This window comes from Centruroides vittatus, unplaced genomic scaffold (genome assembly GCF_030686945.1).
Source record: "Centruroides vittatus isolate TY-2023 unplaced genomic scaffold, ASM3068694v2 contig_2565, whole genome shotgun sequence".
NCBI classification, from domain to species: Eukaryota; Metazoa; Arthropoda; class Arachnida; order Scorpiones; family Buthidae; genus Centruroides; species Centruroides vittatus.
Window position 1 is genome coordinate 81242 of NW_027121627.1, and position 23571 is coordinate 104812.

At 23.2% G+C, this 23571-nt stretch overlaps 2 protein-coding genes across 2 annotated transcripts in view; one reads left to right on the forward strand and one right to left on the reverse strand.

The window, feature by feature from the left end:
• The window catches only part of LOC136971462 (uncharacterized), a 70449-nt gene extending 63993 nt beyond the window's left edge, over nt 1–6456 (reverse strand). Inside the window, exon 1 of the mRNA XM_067265916.1 lies at nt 6412–6456. The gene's annotated coding sequence lies outside the window, so the exon portion shown is untranslated. The remainder of the gene's footprint in view (nt 1–6411) is intronic.
• A 2668-nt stretch (nt 6457–9124) lies between these two features.
• Nucleotides 9125–21655, forward strand: LOC136971465 (EF-hand calcium-binding domain-containing protein 14). The gene is made up of 13 exons (XM_067265920.1): nt 9125–9556; nt 15925–16076; nt 16178–16314; nt 17165–17263; nt 17379–17501; nt 18325–18417; nt 19003–19146; nt 19217–19360; nt 20147–20272; nt 20361–20450; nt 20567–20654; nt 20794–20907; nt 21349–21655. Exons 1-13 carry the CDS (start codon nt 9396–9398, stop codon nt 21354–21356), a joined length of 1479 nt encoding a protein of 492 aa, XP_067122021.1. The 5' UTR covers nt 9125–9395; the 3' UTR covers nt 21357–21655.
• Nucleotides 21656–23571: the final 1916 nt, after the last annotated feature.

A 23571-nucleotide genomic window follows, 5' to 3' on the forward strand; every position in this document is an offset into this window, starting at 1 on the left:
TGCGAGTGAAAGAGGATTTTTTATAATTTATAATTGAAATTTTAATTATAAATTATATTAAATTATAATTATAATTAATAGAAGATATAAAAAATTACATATTTTCATTTTAATATAACAATTTATCCGTTTTTATTTTTATAAATTGAGGAAAAAAAGAATCTCTATCTCTTTACGGGCATCTCATACTTGGCATTTTGTGAATGTAGCGCATATTTCATAATTAAAATACCGGTTTAAAAATTCTAAAATTAAAAAAATACATTAAAGTTTAACGGAATTTAAAAAATTTTTATTTAAATTTTAAAAATTAATTTTATAAATTTAAAATAATTTTTAACTATAACTTATTTTTCATCTCCATTTTCCAGTTTGGAGTTTATTTGAATTCTACTAGAAATTCAATAGAAAAAAAAATCATAAAAAAGAAGATTTTAAAATAAAACTAGTTTTTTTTTTCCTAGAAATGAATTTTAAATACATTTATAAAGATCATATTTCTCAAAATTATTCTTTAAAGTGTTGCGTGTAAATGGAAGTTGCAACATAAATGTGCATTATTTATATATTTATATATAAATAATTAGATTTTTTATACATTCTTCCTTCGAAAAACTTCAAAAATCGATGTAATAATTTTCTATTTTTCTCTAGAATTGAATTGTTAAAATAAAAAACAAGAAGCTTACAAACGAATGCAGAAAATAATACAAATTCTGATCTTAATTGAAATGATTGGTAATAAAAAAAGAAAAAAAATAAGCAAATAGTGAATTTTTTATATAAACACACAAAAAATATCTAAATTATTGTAAAAATGATCGAATTATTTTGATACACATCCTCTAAAAACATTGTGTTTTACGACTTTAGATGCCATTACTACGTAATGGAACATGAATAAAAAATCATTTTCATAAGACAGAAAGTTAAAATTTTTATTGAAAAACAAAAAAATTCTATTATATAAAACAGGAAAAAGCTTTCGATGTGATTATAAAAAACAGAATTTTAGTTAATTTTTTATTGTAAAGTTTTCTTTTTCCTTTATTCCAAATTAAATTTGTTTTATCTTATGTTTTTTGTACGAAAAAATAGAGCTTAACTAATATATATATATATTAGTTAAGCTCCATTTTGTCTGAGAAAGTCTCGTCATTTCCTATAGAAGCCTACTTATCACTACAGGAGTCCGAACGATGATTGAACAAATGATGCTTTCAGGATTCGAGAGCATCAAATGATTCAGAAGAAAGAGCACCATAATTGATTTCTCAATTTATAAAGCTGGGAAACATATTTCAGGAGTTTATTTAAGCATTAAAATTATAAAATATAACAGATTTATTCATAAAAATTTTTTTTAAATTGAATATACAGTAGAATACCTTGCCTAAACCCGGTTTACACAGGTTTTACTGTACTTTATTTCTAAAATTACTCAAATATAAAACAGGGATTTAAGGGATTTCGCATTCTTGTAGATTTTGAAAAACTTCAAGAATAGGAGTATAGAGATTAAATAAAATTTATATATTTAATTATAAATAAGCCTTATATTTTGAATTATATAATATATAATTCGGAAAAACAATTGCACATTCAAGTTTTGAGGGATATTATGTTTCAGGATATTGCTTAGAGGCGTGTTTTGTATTCTCTTAGCCGTAGTTGCTATAGTAACATAGATGTATAATTCTAGTCAACTAGCATGAGAAAGCAATCAATCAAGCGAGCAACATGACTGCAAAGCTAGGAATCGAGAATGCAATTCCGTTTACTTACTTTGTATGACAGCTTTACGTAAGACAAGATCATAAAATCGATCATAACGTTGACAAATCTATTTATTTCCTTCGCCTTACATTTAATGTATAATTGTATTTCGGAACAATTTACAAAATATTATATATATGTGTGTGTGTTTTTAAATTATGAAATTAGAAGAGAAATTCTTGGATTAAAACTCGTCGATACCTAAGGTCTATCTATTAAAATCAAGTGACAACGACACCTGTCTTCATCCTAGACTACTCTAATCGATCAAAAGTAGTTTGAAACCCTCGAGAGATTGAGATTTTTTTTTTTTTTTTTTTGTCTGTCATACCTTCAGATTTGTTCAATTTACTTAGAAAATTTCTTATAAATTAAAGTAATTAATGTGCATTTTTAATTAATTAATTAATATAAACATTCATTTAGTATTTAATGTTTAAATTAAATTTTAAATATATTTATAAACAACATTAATTTCATTAAAATAAAGAAAGGAATATAACTTTTAATCTTCTTTTGTTTAATTTAATTAAAATTATTTCACGATCTTTATCTAAAAATGTTAATTAACTGGACATTCTCGCTGGTATGAAAAGTATGTAGGATTATTATTAGAAGTAAATTTTTAGTGAATGAAACTGAATCTTAAAAATATACTTTAACTATGTAATTTGATACAATAGTTATAGTTATAGCAGAAGTAAACCATTGTAGAAATAACTAGTGGAAGTATTAAAATGTAAAAGTTCCTGAGAAAGTTTGTGAGGAGAATTTTATAGTGTAAAATTCATATTGTACAATATTTGATATTGTAACAACGTCTAGAATCAAGCTAATACTAGATTCTGAAGGAATATCGACCAGTGTATATTTGGGTCGTAGATATGTACGTATCTAACTAATGCAAAGCCTAAGGAAAAAGCTTAAGTTTCCTCGTGTTTTGCACTATTAAAGTCCTCGTATATGCGTAAAATCGCTACTAGTTATACGTAAAAATTTAAGTGTAAACGTAATAATAAATCAAATATTTAAAAGGAAACCAAAGCAAGAAGATAAAAAAAAAACTTTAAAAGGATTAATAAGGAAGCAAATGTGGATGTTGCAACTGATTCTATAAATAACAAATATTAAAATCATAAAAATTCCATTTTAAAAAATATAAAGAAAACTGTTATTTTACTTTATTTATTTTTTGTCTTTAATCAAATTACTTATTTTCTAAGCCATTCCAATTATTATATTATTTAATGACTTTCAATAATTATTTTACCATTGTACGGAGTAAATACTTCATCTTTCATCAAAAGAAACAATTAGAGATGTTTTTAATACAATACAATAATTATATTTTAAAGCTTTACCTTTACATAATTGATTTCTCTTGAGAAGAATCGAGATATCAAAACAATAATCATTTTATAAAATAAATATTTGTATGTACACCGAATCTCCTAAGGAGATAAGATGTAGTAAATGAATGGAGATGTTGTCTTTTCAGTATAAAAACTCTTACATTAAACTGTTTTCTGTACATTTTTAAGAAAATAGTTTACATTTTAGAAGAATACGTATTTAAAATTTAAAAATAAGCAGTTAAATAGTAATAATTTATATCAAATTCTTTAAAAATTCAAACTTAAATTGAATTTTATAAGAACAAAACCCAAAAAAGTCAGTTGAATTTTAAACAACTTAATGCTAAATTAGAGATATTAAAAATTAGGATTAAAGATTTAAGAATTCGGTTAAATTTGTTTTAAAAGTATTACTTTAAATACAAAATAACTACATATAAATTAGGAAATTTAAATATAAATTAAACTTGTAGAACTTTATGAATTTTGTTTATTTTATATTACTAAAATTATAAATAATTAAATTATTTAATTAAAAGTAGGAAGTAAAATAAATTTTAATTTTAAAATTTCATAAATATACAATAATGACTATAACATTTTTATAATAAATTATAATGTATAATAGGATTATTATAATTTATAACTATTTTATCATCTTAGAAATTAGAATATAGTTATTATACATATAAATATAGAAGCAATTTATACACAGTAGTTAAGTATAGAAAATGTCAATCTACTTAGATATACTGTACTTCCTAAATATGAAGGGTGGAGTAGTAAATATCAAGCTATAGACCATAAATCGAATATTAAACTTGGGCATTAACCTTTCATTTTCCAGGAATAATTTTTAAAAAATAATAATAAAAAAGAATAATAATCATAATTTAAAATATAATTTTCTACTAAAAACATGAATATTAAAGTAAAATTTCCTAAAAATGTCATTTACTTTTTTTTTAGAAGAGTATAGAAATTTATGAGTAACAGGATCATTTTGGAAGCTTATTTAATAAATTTTCCAATAAAAGGTGATGTTAATACATTATTAAAATGATTTATGTTCATATTTTTTAAATTTAAATACTCTTTTTTTTAATTTTAGATTAATTTATTAAGAAATTTTGTTTGCAGAGGGATCCAAAAATCAGTTAATCAAGATATATTTTTATGATTAACTTTAAGAATGTTTAAAAGCCATTCTTAATATTAAGAGAGACATTCTTAGGAGAGATATTTATGAACAAATTATTGTTTTAAAAGCTTTATTTAATAAATTTTCCAAATAAAGAGAATGCTAGTATTTTACATAAAAGATTGATGTTCATATTTTTTAAAATTAAAACACTTTTTAATGTTTAGATTAGATTAATTTTTAAGTAATTTTTAGGCCATAAAATTATTTATTCTATTCTTAAAATAAGCTTAAAAATATATACAGTATATATATAGATTAACTAACTTTTGAGCTATTCTATATATATTCCTATTATTGGTATAATTCATTTTTATAGTAAATTATATATTTATAATAATTAAGAAAAAAGCTTTAAAATATCAACATTTTTATTTTTTAAATCAAAAAATACTTTTGAAATATAAAGAAAGGAGAATGCTTATGCTATCAACCTATTTATTCTTAGATATTTAAATATAATGATGATATATTTTTAAAAGTTTTTTAAGCATTTTACATTTTAGAATATAAACATTGATTTAAATTTTTTAAGAAAGAAAAGAAATATTTAGTTTAATTTTAGTTTATTTTTTAAATAATTTTCTTTCATTTAAAACAAATGTTAAATAAAAAATAATTAAGTTAACTTTTTCATTTTTTTTTCTTAAATAATTAAATGAATCAGATTTACTTATCAATTATTTAAATTTCATATTTTTGTTTGTGAAGAAAACAAAAGTAAAAATTAATTAATTAGTTATTTTATAAATGTAAAAACATATTTTTTATGCTTGGAAAATATTTCTTTAAGCATAAAAAGTTATAAAAAGTTATTTTTATACTTAAAATATATAGAATTTTTATCTGAAAGAACTTGTATTGTTTATGTTACTAGAGGCAATATCAGTTTTTTAGATAAATACAAACATCAAGTATATTTAAAGATAATGTAACCTGAATTGATTACTTACAATTTAGTTTTTCCTTACATTTAATAAAAGTTTTACTTTCATTTATATAGAAAAATATAATAAAAGTAACCAAACAATGGAAAACTCAATGATGTAGACATGGCTACAGACTTTTAATCAATAATTGAAAAATATTTATATTTTTAACATTTAGATAGAATTCAATAGTAAACAAACATCAAGTTTGAGTGAAGAAACTTAACCTTTGCCTAACTTTAATATCTACCTTATTTTACCTTAAATTATATACCTTACACCATCTTATATAAGCAATTAATTATAACATTCTTGCTAATAAAATGACATTTTCAGAGCTAAAAAATAAATGATTTTAACAACTTTCTACTAAATTAATATTATATTTTAGGTTTAAATATGCATATTTAATTACTATAAGTAATTTTTATATAAAATATTTTGAGGTAAAGTAAATAAGTACTTTACCTGCACTAATTAATAAAGTTTAAGCTTAAAATATGACGATTATTTAATGAATGATGCTTCATACCAAATATTTTTAATTCTAAAAATGTATTTTTTTTAGTAAAACACACAAAAATGTGATAATTAATTATCTATGTAAGAATAATTTAATACATGCAAGCTAAATACAGTACTTAGATATATTAAGCTTAATATTAAGCAATAATTCATTGAAGAAATTTCTACTAATTGCATTATTTCAGTTCCAAAAATCTTATTTTTTAAGCAATATATACAAAAAATGCAATAATTAATTATCAATGTAACGATAAAATAAGGCAAGTACTTAGATTACGCACGCTAACTAATAACATTTAAGCTTAAAATATGACAATTTTTTAATGAATAAGTTTACCAAATATGTTTTTTTAAACTCCTAAACATATTTTTAAGGAAAATAAACAAAATAATACTATAATTAATTATTTACAGAAGAACAATATAAGGTAAAGTTAAGGTAAGTGCATAACTAACTAATAACATTAAGCGCAACGTATAACAATAATTTAGCGAATAACTTCTACTAAACATATTATATTACTTCAAAAAATCTACATTTTTAAAGAAAAATATAGGGAAAATAGCCTTAATTAATTACTTATGTAAGAAGAATAATTTAATGTAAAGTAAGGTAAGTACTTACGTTTCATACGATGACTAGTAACTCAGTGACTCGTTACTATCCAATATTGGTGTATGTCGATGAAAGTGGTGTCACCTAGGTGACCGGTCGTCAACGATCGTTGCGCCAACCCCACAACATAAAATAATTGTTCTTCATTAAACATATCACTCATACATTAAGCTATAAATACCAATTTTTCCCATACCTAGAAAGCTAAGAACGTATATCAACTATAGAAACCTACATCTACATCTAGAAATGTGTACTTATTGTTTGGTTTATACTAAAAATCAAGGAGGAAATTAATGATTTTTTTAAATAAAACTTTTATAGTTAAGCTCTTATATTTTCGATTTATTTATATTATAGATTTATTTTTATTTTTTTATTTTTATTTTTAAAGTAGAAAGGGTAAGGGGGATAAAATAATAATAAATTGTTTAATGGTAAACTTGAGCTTTACACGAAAATTCCATTATGAATAGACACTTCTATAAATGGAAAATTTGGTAAAGGATAAATGTAAGGTACATAAGCCTTGATGGTTCCAGTTGTATAACTTGATATATATATAAAAAAGGAAGAAAGTAATAATAATACTCGCTTTGGTAATGGAATTGGAGAAATGATAAAGGTGGAAATAATGACTTTTTTTTGATAAATTATCAATAATAAAATAATAATTTAACCTTTAAAGTATATTTTTATATCTTTTACTATCGATTTAAAGCGAAAATATAATTTAAAAGTCGTTAAAAATATCAAAAATGTTTGAAGAAATTCGTGTAACATTAGTGAAAATATGTTTAAAAATATATATACAATTTACGCTCTTTAAAAATAAAATATTTATAAAAATAAAATAAAAAATGATAAATTTTTGAAAAACTAAGATGTAAACATTTTTATTTATATAAATATAGGAATTAAATTAAAATAAATTAATCAAACATAAAGTGAAGCAACTCTCTAAAGAATCCTTTCATACATGTTATTAATTTAGTGTATATGATACAATTAATGAATAATTAGTTAAGTTTCGATTTAACTAATTATTCATTAATTATATTATGATAGATGGATCCTTTCCTACATTACTACAAGCATTTATACTTAAAATAGCGATTATTTATCGATTTATCGTGATTTTAATGACATAAACTTCACATTTTAACTCCTATAAACGTCATTAAAAGACTAAGAATAACTCTAAAATAACTTAAAAATAAACAATTTTCAATTAAGAAAAAGCGCACGCAATTAATTTATTTATCAAATTTGCATGTTTGAATTAATTAAAAAAGTTCTTTTAAATTAATTTTTATATTTCGAGAATTAAATAGAAAAATCTTATTTTTAATGTTGGAATTTTACAGATGTTATAACACTGATGTTTCGAAAGATGGAAACTATTTTATTTTAATAGAAAATAATTAAATGAATTGTGAATAGTCAAGTAGTAACGCAATCAAGTTAGTAATGAAAGTGTGGGATACAAACCACTTGCTTTTCATGCTGACATTCCTACTAACAGTAAGGTAAATTAACGTTTGGACAGATTTCATTTTCTCAATTAATTAACTAGAACCATATTTGAATAAGAATAAATGTGTTTAGGGTTCTATTTTCTCTTTATTTGTATTCTTAGTAAAGATAAAATGGGAATTCTTATGTTATTCTGAAAGTCCCAAGTTGAAGATTTTCTTAGTAAATAATTTAAGTAGATCGTAAACGTGGAAGTATATTGAATACACGTTGAAAGAAAATTAATGAATTGATCCACATTTTTGCCATCTTTTCTTATATTTGTACGTATTATTTTCTTTTCTTTTTACATATTTATTTTGTCAAAGTCTGTATCTGCTTTGATAAAAGTTTGTATCTGTCGGAAAAAAGTGCATTGAATATATCGAAAAAATTGTTCAGAATATTTCGAATTAATATATTTATTCATGTATTTGGTAAATTTTCTTAAATATATATTATGGATTATTCTTTTTAAGTTTATTTTGTTATAAAATTAGGATCTACCACAATGAAATTCATTAAATACTCGAAAAAATTTATCAGAATATTTTAATGATTTTTTTAGGTATTTTAGTTTATTTTTTCTGTATATTTATTTGGATTTTTGTCGAAATTTGGATCTGTGATAAGGAAATGTATTCATATATTAAAAAATAAATAAATAATGCTTTTAATTAATGGATTTATTCAGATTTATAGTGTATTTATTTGGATTCTTTTCCTTTTTCTATATATTTATTTTGTTGAAGTTTGGATCTGCTATGTTGAAAGTTCGAATCGATCAATCACAAGTTCGTGTCCGATCATTGTACTAGTTCAATGGTTCCTGAATCCTTCGACAAACAGGACAATGTTGTTTCCTGTCTCTAATGCAAAAAAAAAACAACAAGAATTTACTTAAACGTGTTATTTTTCTTCAATTTAATCCATAAACTCACCAATATAAACAAGACATTCTTTTTATAGTATGCTTCTTTGACGCTGTAAACGTATATCTTGTTATATGGTATTGAATTTCATTAATTATTAAAATTTGTAGATATATAATTAAATTATATTATCTAATGGGAAGCGTAATTTCAATATAATATTATGAATTTTTAAAATTTAATAATCTCTTCTAGCGATTCAACCTACCTCGATACTGCAGATATTGGTACCATCCACGTTGCTATTGGATGGTTTTGTACACGTGACAGGCAACCAAGGTCTGCAGCTGAGTCAGGGTGTATGTTGTTGATGTGTTGTCCAAGCATTTTTTCACTTTTAAGTTGTTTTACTGTGGAAATCTAATAGATGACAGTCACATGTAAGATTTTTTAAGTAAGATGTCGATGAATCGATGGCGATAATTCCATAATATTCCATGGAAGTTAAATAATTCGAGAGGGTTTTGTTCGGTGTAGTATCTGATACAGACATCGAAACTGGATCCGCAAAATCGCTTGAATGGTCAAATTAAATCATGCAAGAGGATGAAAAAACGTAAAGAACTCGACGCTTTGGTCAACAATGGTAAATTGGGAAAGAGAAATAAACTAACTACAGCCATTGGACACGAATTACTACGACACGAAACTGATTCTTCTGATATGGAAGATTTCTCTATACTCCAGCCAAGAAAGAGACCTAAAAAGTAAGTAATAAACCTAAATTTCTTTACTCTAAAATCTAAATTCAATTAATGAAATCCAAATTTAAGTGATAACCTTAACACCTTCATCGTAATACTATCTAAATTAAGGACGGATGATTAATTTAACGACTCCTTTACTTCAGTAAGGATGTTTTTCACTTGTTTATATCAATGAAAGAACTTGACATTTCCATTTTAGAAGAAACAGAAACAGTTTTATTACACGGATTGTCTCTGGACATTCGATTCTCTATTCTTTGCAGTACCCGAGAGATTCGAGAATCTTGGAGAAAAGAAATGCATTTTTAGAACTTCTAAACTAAGAAACAAACGATATATCTAACCATATCGAATTTCAAACTCATTTTTAAATAATAGATGAAAGTTAGAAACCGTAAGGGAATATATTATTATATTTATTAAAGAATCAAATTGTTTTAAGTTTAATTAATTTGGAAAAGTAATGCTTTTGACAGGTTTCATTTATAATATTGTTGACAACTGGAAGGAGCAATCAATTAAAGATATATATATATTCTCTTGAAATCATAAATTATTCTTCGAGTCTGTGACCGATCTGATAGGTATGAGATATTTGGCAATCTTAAATCGATTCTTTGTCTCGAGACTCATTCAAATAATGAGATCTCTTCAGTTTTCTCAATTGCTCTCCTATCACAATATATGAGTTTGATGCTTCACAGCTTAAATGGAAAAAGCTTAACAATTTATTTGATTAAAACTAAAAGTACTAATTCGTATTCTTGAAAATAATATTTTTCCCCCCACATTCCAGTAATTTCATTAATCTATTTTTTCTTGATCTTATCCTACTTTTCAAAATGTCTATTTTTTAAATTTAAAAATAACAAAAAATAGATTTTTAAAGAAATTTATTTTTTTTATGGTGAATATGTTCGCTTATACAATGTTAAAAATAACTAACATTCAAATTCCATTTTGGCAAAATGTCAGCATCAAGATATAGAAGAAGAGTTTCTGACTTTCAAATTGCTGAATTTAAAATCATTTTTCTTTGATTCTTTTTTTTTCTATAAAATTTCTGAAGTGTAGAACATAAAAACTTTAAAAAGAAGTTAAATGTGTACAGAAGCTGATAAACGTGTATCATTACTGATAAAAATAAAAAAACCTCACTATCAGAAACGTATAGTGGAAAGTCTAATATGATAAGAAGCATTTAACATTTCAATCATTTATTGATTTACATCATATAAATGTGTATATTTATTAATTTAAACTAATTAATGTTTTATATAAATTCACGCATACTATACTTAGTCACCATTTATTTAATGATACATATTTATAGATATTTTAGATGTTCTTCCTCCTCTTCTCTCTCTCTTTCTCCCTCTCGTTTTCAATAACTCATGCCATTTATCTTTCTTTGTACGAAAGTACAGTACAACTATTATTTATTTCAACTATTTTTTATTTAATTTATTATCCAAAAATGATTTTTTAATGTACCATTTTTTGATTTATTTGCAAGTTACAGTTACATTTAAATCTTTTATCATTTTAATAAATTATCATCATTTTTATCTTGTTTTCGATCGAAGAATTGATAAAATTTATATATTATGTAACTCATAAAAATTAATTAAAATTAAGTTAAATTAAATTAATTAATAATTAGGAGTTTCAATTTTCTTATAATCTTCTAAATCTTTTGAAAAATTAATTTTAAATTAATTTTAATTAAATTATTATACGTTTAAGTCATTTTAATATGGATTAAAATTTATCATATCAGACAAAAGTTTATGATAATTTTAACATTCTCGCTTCCCTTATGTTTAGTATTTTTTTCAAAGTAATTAAATAGGAATTAATTAATCTTATTTAAGTAATTTTTAAAGAATTTTTAAAAGGTTTAACATCTTAAAAATTCTAGGAAAAAAAACTAAATAAATATTTTTGTTCTTCAGATGTCTTTTGAATTAAATTTAATTGTTGTTATTCTGTTTCTAAATTCTTGTTTATATGTTAATTTTTTATTTAGTTGTAATTTTGTACTAATTTTAAACAAGATTTTACTGTTTTTAAAAAAGCAAATTGAATTTTTTTTAGAAATGTCATTTGTAAAATTGAAGAAATTTATGTTATAAAATAGCAGAATTTTCTTAAGTTAAAATTGTTTTGAAGAATGTGAATGAACTCTATAATGAGGAATTTATATTTATGCATTTGAAAAAGATTAAAAATTTATTGAATTTACAGAATTCCATTCAAGAAAGAAACTGAAAAATAATAAAGAGAAAGTAAAGGAATGTTTTAAAGGAAAAAAAACTATTTTAAAAATACGAAAGTAAAGAGTAAATAACAAATATATAAGAATTACACATTGAAAAGAATTTTTAACAAATTTTAAAATTCATTAAATTCAATTAAATTTGCGTTATAAAAAAAACTTTTTAAAATATTTGAATAAATTTGAAAATATTTATCCGAATGTTTTATATACTATTTTATTATTTTTTAATATATTTTTAAGTTTAAAAATAAAAATAAATAATTAATTTACCCAATTATATTGAAATATTTCGTGTGTGGTTAGGAAATTTTTATATTTATTGATAGGCGTTTGTCTCTGCGTGAAAATTGCCATTTTCTTTCAAAAACCATTAAGATATTTTCAAAATTTTTTTGATCTGGTTAGAGAAGAACATCCGACGTAATTTATGGTTGTTTTTTCGTGTGAAAGATTCTCACAAATAACATCCGTTCTCCTTTTTCGACCAAATATCGATACCTTTCTGCTGTGATTCTAAATCTCTATGGAGTTTTTCTTCTTTTTTGTTCAAGTTGTGAACTTAATAAAAGTATCTTTTCCATCCTTTTGATAAAGAAGTAAAATATTTACTTTATTTTTTCATTAAAACTCTTCCTTCAATCAGATAATCAATTTTAAGAGTTAAAATTAATATTAAAAAAAATGTTATTTAAATAAGAAAACCAGTGATTTTATTGAATAAAAGTTTTGCCGTTTATAAAATGAAATAATAGAATATTGTAAATAAATAATAATTAAGATTAGATTTTCGGCGTAATTAATTCATTTCCCCTAAGTTTCGGCTTCACTGTCAATAAATTAAATATGCAGGAAAGAAAGATTTACAGGAGCAACTGATGTTTGCTAGCGTTTTATTGGCAGATATATAAATTATTTTATCCATGCTTATATTGAGAAATATACGTTTCATTCCAGTAATTCCTAATAACTATTTCTGTTATTAGATTATTGATGTCAGTGATAATCAAGAGTAACTCTCGATAAGCATAATTTCATGTTTGTAATCCTCAGAGAACATAATTTGTTTATGGTATTATCTTTTGCTTATTGGATGATAAATAATTAAGCCTTCATTAACGTGGTTGTGGGAATTAGATTCTCAATTTATATCAATAGTAATGAAAAATATAAATATATTTTAATACTTCAATACTATAGTTAATTATTTTTTAGAGCTTCTATGGGAGATATAATATATTAAAATGATTAAAAAGTCTGTTAAATTTTCATTAAATAGAGTGTGCCTTGTAGTAAAGTAAGAAAATAAAACTGTTAATTACTAACAATCATTTATAGTTATTAAAAGACACAAATTATAGTAATTGACTGTACAAAATTACAGATTTACTTCGCATCTATAAAAAATTATTTTGAAAAAACTTTTAAAATATTGTATTTATCTAATCTAATTTATTAAAAATTTCATGCAGAGTTTGTTTTTAATTTTATAAGAATTTATCGTGAATTGGTCTATATAAATTATACTTATTTACAATTATCCAAAAAATTGCTTATATATTACTTTAATAACAACCGAAGAATAATATTTTTTTTTTGTCTTACAAATTCCATTTTTTAAGTTATATTTCATTAAAATGAAAACGATTAATTAATTAATTTAGAAAAATAGCTTTAAAGCAAATTTACATTGCTTTATTGATTTATTAAACAGGAAAAAGAAGATAATTAATAAGATTTAAAATTAGATAAATTTTCATATATATGTATATATTCTCTACTCCATTTTCTCTTTAGCAAATATTTTAATATTCTTTACATTTTCATAATTTTTTTTCTAAAATTCAATTAAGGTTGCAGTAGTTCCGTAACTAATTAATTTGCATTAACAGTCAGAAAATGTTAGAGCGCGGGTTTCATTGCCTCATTTGTAAGTTAGAAGAGTGTTAAGTTGCAGCATACATCATACTTTATTAACATAGTAAAGCAAATTAAAGTAGAAGATAAGGAAATGCTGCTCGAATTATAGGTTAAGTTTATTGTAATTAATTATAAACTCGTTAAAAGATATCAGAATTTTGTGCATTAACCAAAAGGCTGCAATTTTCTACCAAGTAAGAATGTGAGATACGATATCTCGTAATAAACAAGTGGTTTAGCAGTCGACAGAATGGTGGTGACACCCGAAAACTAACCAGATGTCGTAGGTAATCTGTGCAGTTTGGCATAGGTCCAAACTGATTATATCCTTCTATCTTCTAGAACATTAAGCTGGAACCAATTTACATAATCTTTATCATCTAACTTAGTCGTTTCATAAACTTCTTACAATAACGAATGGATGAAAAATAGATCAAAATATATATTCGTTTTCTAGTTTTAACACAGAATAGCAATTTATTTTCCATGCCGAATTAACTAAAGATGTAGAATATTAATGAATAATAAAAGCGAAAGGAATAAGGAGGAAGAAAAAAAAGAAGGTATGCACATAAAAATGGAAATCGTCTCTCTGAAGATTAATAAAATTTTCATTTAAATCAATTCGTTTTCCATTAAAAATGATTAAAGAGCGTGATATATAACAGAAGAGATACGTATACAGTATCGTATATATCATTCCAGAATCTAGACTTCAGGAAAAAAAAAATGTTTTCATTTTCCATAAAATATCAGCAAACACCTTCAAATTGAAAATGCTGACAGCGTACATACGATCGTTCATTTTTAGAATTCTTTGCTGATACAACGAGAAATAACCATCTCGTCGGGGGTATCATCTCATATTTTATTTAAAAGCAACGATTATTTGATATAAATTTAAAAAAAAAACAAGTTGTAAAAATTTATAAATATTCCGAGTAACATCAATCGATATATCAATATTACCACATACCTGTACCATCGGATTGTATAGGTAAAATCGTTACAATGCCTATCCTTGAGACATCAAGCAGAATTGAATGAACATCTTTTACTTGTTTACCAATTTTGTGAAATATTTTAACTACAATTTATGTTTTCTCGTTTGTTTTAAAAATCATTTAAAATATTTATATTCTATTTTCAAAAATAACTCAGTGTTAGATGATTGTAAATACGATTAAAACTCTCGTAAATTTTAAAATTGATTTGGGGAAAATAATTGTTTTATAAATTATTTAATATGTTATTTTTCTAAATTAAATTATTTATTTATCAAAAATTAATTAATTTGAACTTATAAATAATTATTTTAAAGTCTTCTTTAGTAATTTTAAGAAGTTTTTGCAAGTTTTAGTCAATATTTGTCGTTTCTATTCAATAAAATTTTATAAAAAATAACTTTTCTGTTAAATTTTAAACATAAAAACTAGTTCAAAAAAACTATTTTTTACTCTTAAAAATGTTTTGAAGTGTTTTTTCGGTATAGTTTTATTTTTTTAGTTACTAAAACACTTACAAAAATAGTTTTTTTAAACTGTTTTTTTTCTAGTAGCAGTTTTTATTGACTATTTTCCTGCTTCCAGTCAGTTAAAAAAATAAAAATGCTGACTAAAAGTAGTAAATAACAACTTCTAGATAGTATTTGCTGATTTCTTCTTTAATAGTTTCTCTTTCTTCTCAATTCCTATTAGTTAAGTTTTAAAAAAATCACCAAAAATCAGTGATTATTTTATTCAAAAAAAATCTGGAGCATAGAATATCTTAGCGATTTAATCGCTAAATGCGTGAAACGAACTTAAATTATTAAAATATTTATTGAAAAAAACTACAAATGGACTACGTTAATATGAATATTGATTTTCAATTTTTTTCTTGGCATAAAAAACCTTTACCTTATATATTTTGATTGCTCTTTTTTATATATTTGTTTGAACCTATTCGTTCCTCGCCTTCAGCTATTATGGGCTTCGCTACACTTTATATTGTTAATGGCGAATTACGACTTAATCTGACAACTCTCTTTAATTCACCATTCTAACAAACGATCTTCTATTATAAAAATCGTTTTCTTTTCTAAATGGAAATTCGGCGGAACTTACGATAAGAAGATGTCATTTTTTTCTACCCGTTTCCTCATTTTCAAACCTTTTTTTTATTCTTTCAGGGGAGGAATTCCATCTAGGTTATGCACTACTTGTTTTCCTTTGTGCCTCTTCTTATTAGTTACTGCTTGTGTGGCAGCTTCAGGTACATTGGTATGGCTTCATCTCGGTTTAAGAGAAGATATGGACAGATTTCGCATCAATCTACAGAAAGGTATGGCTTCGAGCTATATATATTTAACAAATATCTAGTCTTTAAATACTGATAAGAATAAACGATGATCATTTTTCTTGTTCTTTTTTTTCTGTTTTTAGTCGAAGCTGAAGGCGAAGGAACACCAGAAACTCTCCATTCCATCCACTCTCATTTGAAATCTTTACACACAGACATCACTTTTCTCGAGAACAAATTTGTAAAAGCAACATCAGACATAGCTAGCATCACTCAAGAGGTAAGCCGTTATATCCTTTGAAGATATATAAAATGGGATAAAAAATACTTCTTTTTTATAATATTTCTAAATTTATTAAAGATAAAAAGATCGTTTGAGAAGAATTCCTCCATATCTATCACATAACGGACTTTATTACTCCATTTTTTATAAATGAATGTTTAGTTTCGTCAGATATAAATCTTCTTAGATTTAATATAAAAATAGAGTCTATCGTCTTTAAAACGAAATTTATGTTACACATAATTAAATTTAAATAATGTATAGGCCTACCTGTACACGAAGCAACATTTCTGGATAATTATTCAAATTATAACTCTAAGATTAAATATCTTTTATAATTATCACGTAAATTTATTTATTGCGATCTTACATAAATTATATCTTAAATGCCGTAATTAAATAAAATAATACAGGAATAAAATTAAATATAAATATCAATTTATAAAAATAAGCGGTCCTCTGCGATATATTGAGATAAAAAGCGAAAAAACTTTCAATAATGACAGAGAAATCGATAAAGTTTTGTGTAAATTTCAAAATTTTAATCAAAATTTGGTCAATTTCTTTCATTATTAATGAATGAAACGTCTTTCAGCAATCAGATGAAATAAAATTAATTCAAATTTCGATTAAATTAATCAAAATTTATTCGTTAAACAAATTACAATTGCTTACAGTTTACAAATCAAAATTTCTTACATTTACGATGAATTTCATTAATATTTTACTTGCCGCAAATCTCCAAAACTCCCTATTTTTATCTTCTTAATGTATTTTTTGGGGATTTTTTAATACATTTTTAAGCATCAGTTAAACAAACATTTTTTGTATAAAAATTCCATTATAGATTGATCGTTTGAAAGAAACCGCAAATAATTTAAAAGCAAGCGTTGCTGCTGCTCCAGAAATTCAAACTCTACCCAAAAATGTCGAATCTCTAACAGAAGTAAGTTGAAATATTTTATATATATATATATATATATTTATTTATAAGTTTGCATCTAGAGAAAGAAAAAAAGGATGAAGAGTAGTTTTTGAATGATTTATATATATATTTGCAGAGTATAGCAAATATTGGTAGTAAAATCACCGCTCTAGAAACAACTACAAAGGATTTGAAGAGTGACTATTCCGGTTTGAAAAAATCAACAGAAATTCTAAACAGCCAAATGGAAATTGTCAAGGTAACTTTATTTATTATTAAATAAAAAGTTTAACAGAGTCGTTCTGTAATTTAAAAAATAATAATAATAAAATTAATTTATTTCATGATATTTAACTTAATTTTGTAGACTACAGTAAAAACCTATTTAAAATGGAACGTAACGGTACCGTGTAGAATTTTCCGTTTTGGCAGGTTTCCGTTTAACGGAGGTTTATATTTGCATTAATTAACTTTTTCTAGAAAATTATGGAGAAATTAGAGTGTTATATTGTTATGGCTATTCTCCAGACAATGTAAGTACGGCATTAACGACAAAGGGGGGAAAATGATAGATTGTATTGTAAGATAATCACTGAGAAGTCGATGATCGAAGCTGCAAGTTATCCAGCATTAAATTCTAAATCATGAACAGTGCCGTTGAAAGGTGAAGCTAGAGATTTTTTCCGGATCCGAAAAAATTAGGAGCCTGTAATGATTCCTATCGCTAAAAATTAATATTATTTTTAACAAAAAAAAAAGAAAAAAGAAAAAGAAATCTAAAAGAATGCTGTGTATTAAGGGAGCCCGTTTTGCCCCATGCTCCAAATCAAGTTACCAAGCTTTCGATGACCCTGATTATAAGATTTAACATTTAACTACTATTATGCCGAAAAATTCCACTTTACTCAGGTTATGTTATACAATTGGTTCTCTAAAAAGCTTAGTTTTCATGGTTTCCAGTTTATAATAGTAGTTTATTTAGCAAATCGTTCTATCCACAAATTTATTTTCCATTTAGACAGATTTCCGTTTTAGACAGGTTTTACTGTAAATACTTATTCTGTTTTTACTTTTCTTTCTAGGCAAAGTTGGATGAAGTTAAAGCTAAACAGCAATTAGCTGTGGTTGCAACTGTTAAGGATGAGAATCAAGAAACTGTTTCTCATTTACAGAAAGTAAATTCATCTTTATTTACTTAGTTAATTTTTAATTAAAAATATTAAAGATTTATTTTTAGGGAAATTTTAAAATAACAATTAAATTTTTTTAGTAGTTACTTTGATTTTAATAGCTAAAATTTTACCTCTTACATATAAAAAATAATAAAAATCAAGTAATGTTTAACTCGTAAAAATGCAATTTTAATATTTCTATAAATTCTTTTAAATAAATTTTTAATTAAAAATATTTTTTATTTATTGATTTGATAAAATTTCAATAAAATTTACTTTAAAAATAAAAATAAAATATTTTCATAATAAAAACATTATTATTTTTTTATATGAATAATATTTATCTTCTCCTTTTCTGTGTTTTTAAATTATTAATATTTATAACAACGTTAAACCAGATATAAAATAATTAAATAAATTACTTAGTCTTTACTTTTAATAAAATTAAAAATTATATCAATTAAATAATTAAATTCTAGAAAAATATTATTGATTATTTTTTTTCATCTGAAAATATGAGTTGAAAGTTAAATATTTAAGCACATTTATTATACATAAAATATTATTTAAAATCAGAATTTTCTTTAGGAAATGAAGATGCTGAAGAATACAATAGATAAATTAAATAGTACATTTACCATGAAATTAACTGAATTTAATAATCTGCCATTATGGTTTGAAGCTATCAATAGATCAGTATTATGGGCTGTAGACGATCTACACCAACATCACGTAAGAATATTTCTTTATAAATTTAAAAATTCTTTCAGATGAGGTTTAAAAATATATTTTCCTTTTCTAGGCAAAAATTCAAAATCTCTATTACTTTGTACACGAAAACTTGACCTTCCGCATGGAGAATATAGAGTCAAAATGGGATGATGCCGAAGATCCTAAACCAAATCAACTTCAAATGGTTTTTTTGAAGAAACTGATAAATCAAACGGTAAATATTTTCAGATTTAGATTAAGAATATTTTTATGTCAATTTTATCTTTCCAAAAATTGAATATTGGAGAAAATTTAATATGATCTTAGAGAAGCTGAAAATAGGATCCCAGTCATGCAAAAAACTATTTCCAATAATAAAAAACTAAAATAAATCAGTTTAAAAATTATTTTAAATTTCAAGTTTTATATAATAAATATTTTAAAATTTTCAATTGTATAAAATTAAAAATTCAATATGGTTTAATCAACTTTTATATTAATTACTCTATTTTTTTCCAATAAAAAGGTTTAGAAGCCATTTTTAAAATATAAATACTTTTATAACATTATTATAATTATTTCGTTTTTCTTATTTTTAAAAATAAATCCTTGCATATCCTTCTCCTTCATATAGAATTATACAAAAAGGATAAATAGTACCAAAGGCTGCATTTTATATGTAGCAAGTATAGAGGATAATGAAAATTGATTTATATAACAATAAACAATAACAACAATAAATTAATGGATGATTTATTAAAAGGATATTAATCATCCTATATTACCCTTCATTTGTTGATTATATTATCATCCTACATTCTTCTTCATTCTTCCTGCTAATAGATTATTTGTTAAAACAATGTTAATCATCCTTTATCATCCTCTGTAATTATTTTTGTGATATTGTACAAAAATCATAATTTATTAAATTTAAAATATTTCTGATCAAAATTTCTAATGAAAATATTAAATATATAAAAATGTAGTTTTATAAATAATTAAACAATTATTTTATTTTAAGGTTAATGAAGTTCTGAATGATAAGAATTGTCTAATAACATCCAAACATTTAACTAATGGAAGTTGGAAAGAAACTATAAAAAATATGCATCAATTTGTAACTCTATATATAAATATATTACATCAGGTAACAAATATTTTAATTTGCACATTTATTGTTTTATGCTAATAATAAAAAAATATTAATAATAATTTAATATTCATATAATATTAAGCTCAACAATTCAGGTGAAAATATTCAAACTCCAGAACAATTAATGCAAATAAATATAAATGATGCAATTTTGAAAGAAAATAAGTTGCAGGTAATTTTTAAAAATTTTTAATTATCTTTTTTATTCCTTTTTTTAATCTCTTAATGAATTTATAATTAATTCAACATAAATTATTAATTTTTGAAATATTTTTTTCTAAACTTTAGATGTTGAATAACACAGATAAATTAAGAAGCCAATTTCTTGCATTACAGAATTTTGTCAGAAAAACAGATAATAAATTTCAATTTTCAAGTAAGAAGATAATTTAGAAATAATCATGTTTTTACTATAAATAATTTTTATTTCTTAAAATTTAATTTTGCTTTTTTTCCAAGTTAAATTAATATATATAACCAAATTGAATTTTTTACTATTTTTTGTTTTTATTTAGACAATTCTCAAGTAGCCACTACTAAAATTCCTTCAGTTATATCACAACTGAATGAACAAACAGTTAAAGAAAATTATTCAACTGCTGGAAGTCTCCCAAATCAACATCCTTCTGGTAAGTCATTCATTGATATTTTTTATCTCTTCTTTCTTTGAATAGAAATCATCCTTCAACATCCTTCATTCTTCTTGTTTTACATATAAATCATCTTTTATCATCTTCATGCTTCTTGCTTTATACTAAAATAATCCTTCATCATTCTTCATTTTACCTGTTTTATATAAAATTTATCCTTAAATCATCCTTCATCCTTCTGGTACACATATAATCATCCTTTATCATTCATCATCTTTTTGTTTTACATGTAAATCATCATTTATTATCCTTCATCTTTCTTGCTTCAAATATAAATAATCCTTTATCATCGTTTATTTTTCATGATTCATAACATAATAAAGAATATTTAAAATATTATTAAAATTTTTAAATTACACAAATTGCAATGTAAAGAGTGATACTTAATAAAATATTAATTAATTAATTATCTTTTTATAGGCACGTGAAAAGAAGACACCCTCCATTTTGTAGTATAGCCATCCTTCATTAAAACGTCTTGTTAAAAATAAATTAATTAAAGGAAAAATCACAAAAGTATTTTAAAGGAGTCCAACAAAATAAAAAAAAAACAACTTTTTGATGTTCATTCATCCTTCCTTGAATTCCATCCGCAAATTTTGCAACAAGAAAAATTTCAAAAAAAAAAATAAAAAACTAAAAATAAAAAAAATTTGTTTTAGTCAAATATTTATTTATTTGATTTTTTAAAAATAAAAATAAAAAAAAATATATATATATATATATATATAAACAGTTTGCCTGCCTTGCTAAAGTGATATATATAATTGCTTAAAAGATATATTTAAAAACCTATTTAATATATAGGAATTTATGTAAATAGATTTAATTGTAATTTCTACATTTTTGTACAATTTTTGTCAAAAAATATGAGAAAAATATGCATTTTATCTCTTTAGATAGTTGTTGTTATTATTATTATTATTATAATTATTATTATTACTATTATTATTTAAGAATTTAGAATATATTAAGATAAAAAGAAAATTGAAAAGGAAGAGAAACAAAATAAATTTAAAAAATAAAAAAAAATTTGAACTTTGTTGTTTCTATAAAAAAAAAATTGTAGTTTATCATCATTAAATGATAATCATTTTTATTGTGATGACAATGCTATAAAATATTTGTTGCATTCCTTTGTATTGGTCAGAATATATAATGTTTATATTTAAAGAAAACAAATTTTAATAGTAGATTTGATTTATTAAATTTTTTAAAAAAAAAGATAATTTATTTCAAATTGAGAAAGAAAAACAAGTGTAAAAATTTGTTTAAAAATCTGATAATTGAGTGTTAATTAAAATTGTGGTAATAAAATGATCTATTGTTTTTAATTGTTTATCTCTCTCATTCTCTTGTTTTTGATTTATTTATAAAATTATTTATATATTCTATTATTATTATTATTCATTAAATTCACATCTTTACATTCAGAAAATATATTTTAAAATGTTAAGAATTTTCTTTTAAATTTAGTTTTTTACTGCAAAATTTTAGTTAATTTATATCATAATGAATAGTCAGTAGTTGTTTTTGATACTGAAAGTCTTATCTGCATATACAGATAGATGCATTATGAAAATCTAGCAATAGGAAAATCAGAATAAAAGGTATGCTCACAGGCATTATATATAATTTTTAGAATTGATATTAAGCTCTAAGGATCTAAAAATAGGGAAATCAGAATCATATGCTTATTGAGATGCTTTGTGGTCTTCAGGACTGATGCTGAACTCTGAAGATCTAGCAAGAGAAGAATCAAAATCAAACATTTGTTGAGATGCTTTACCATCTTTGGAACTGATGCAAAATTCTTAAGATCTTTCAATAAGGATCAGAATCATTTGTTTTTTTAAATGCATTATGATCTGTAAAACTAATTCAAAATACGGATGATTTATGTTACCATCAATTTATAAGTTCCTAAAAACGTTTATAAATTTGTAAAAAGAGATTTTTATTTACTGTTACAATTAAATTTATTTCTTATTTAAAAAATAAATAAATAAAAACAATGGTCTAAGGACTATGTATTTAGTATTTCTCTTTAATTCAAGAAGATGTAGATTAATTAATAAATACTGTATATTACTGATTATAAACGTAGTCATAGATTAGTTTTTAATTTATCTAGTCTACTAGTATTTTATCAATTAACAGGACTTATTATACTGGATTTATGGATGCAGCAATTAGATCTTACAGATCAGAAGTAATATTGTTTATTTAAATCACCTGTTTATAAAAGTTTTTAGTTCACTTAAACATATTTATCGATAATTTGTTAAAAATTAAATCTTTATAGAATAATTATTTATTGTGACATAGTCACAATGCTGGGCTGCAAGTTTTAATTATATTATTTTTAATTAATTAGTTTAATTTAAAGTATATGTTCTCTCCATTTTAAAAGAGCCTTTCCCTGTAAATCATACTTTTCCTGATAACAATAGAGTCATGCGGGCATCTATTCTGGGAAAATTTTGAATCGAAATAACGTAACTTCATGTAAAACTCAGTCCATATATAGTTAATCGGGACCTTAAGCTTTCCATATCTAGTGTTGACTTTTATCTATCTAATATCATTCTAGAGATTAAGGAAGGACAGACAGACAGACAGACAGACAGACAGACAGACAGA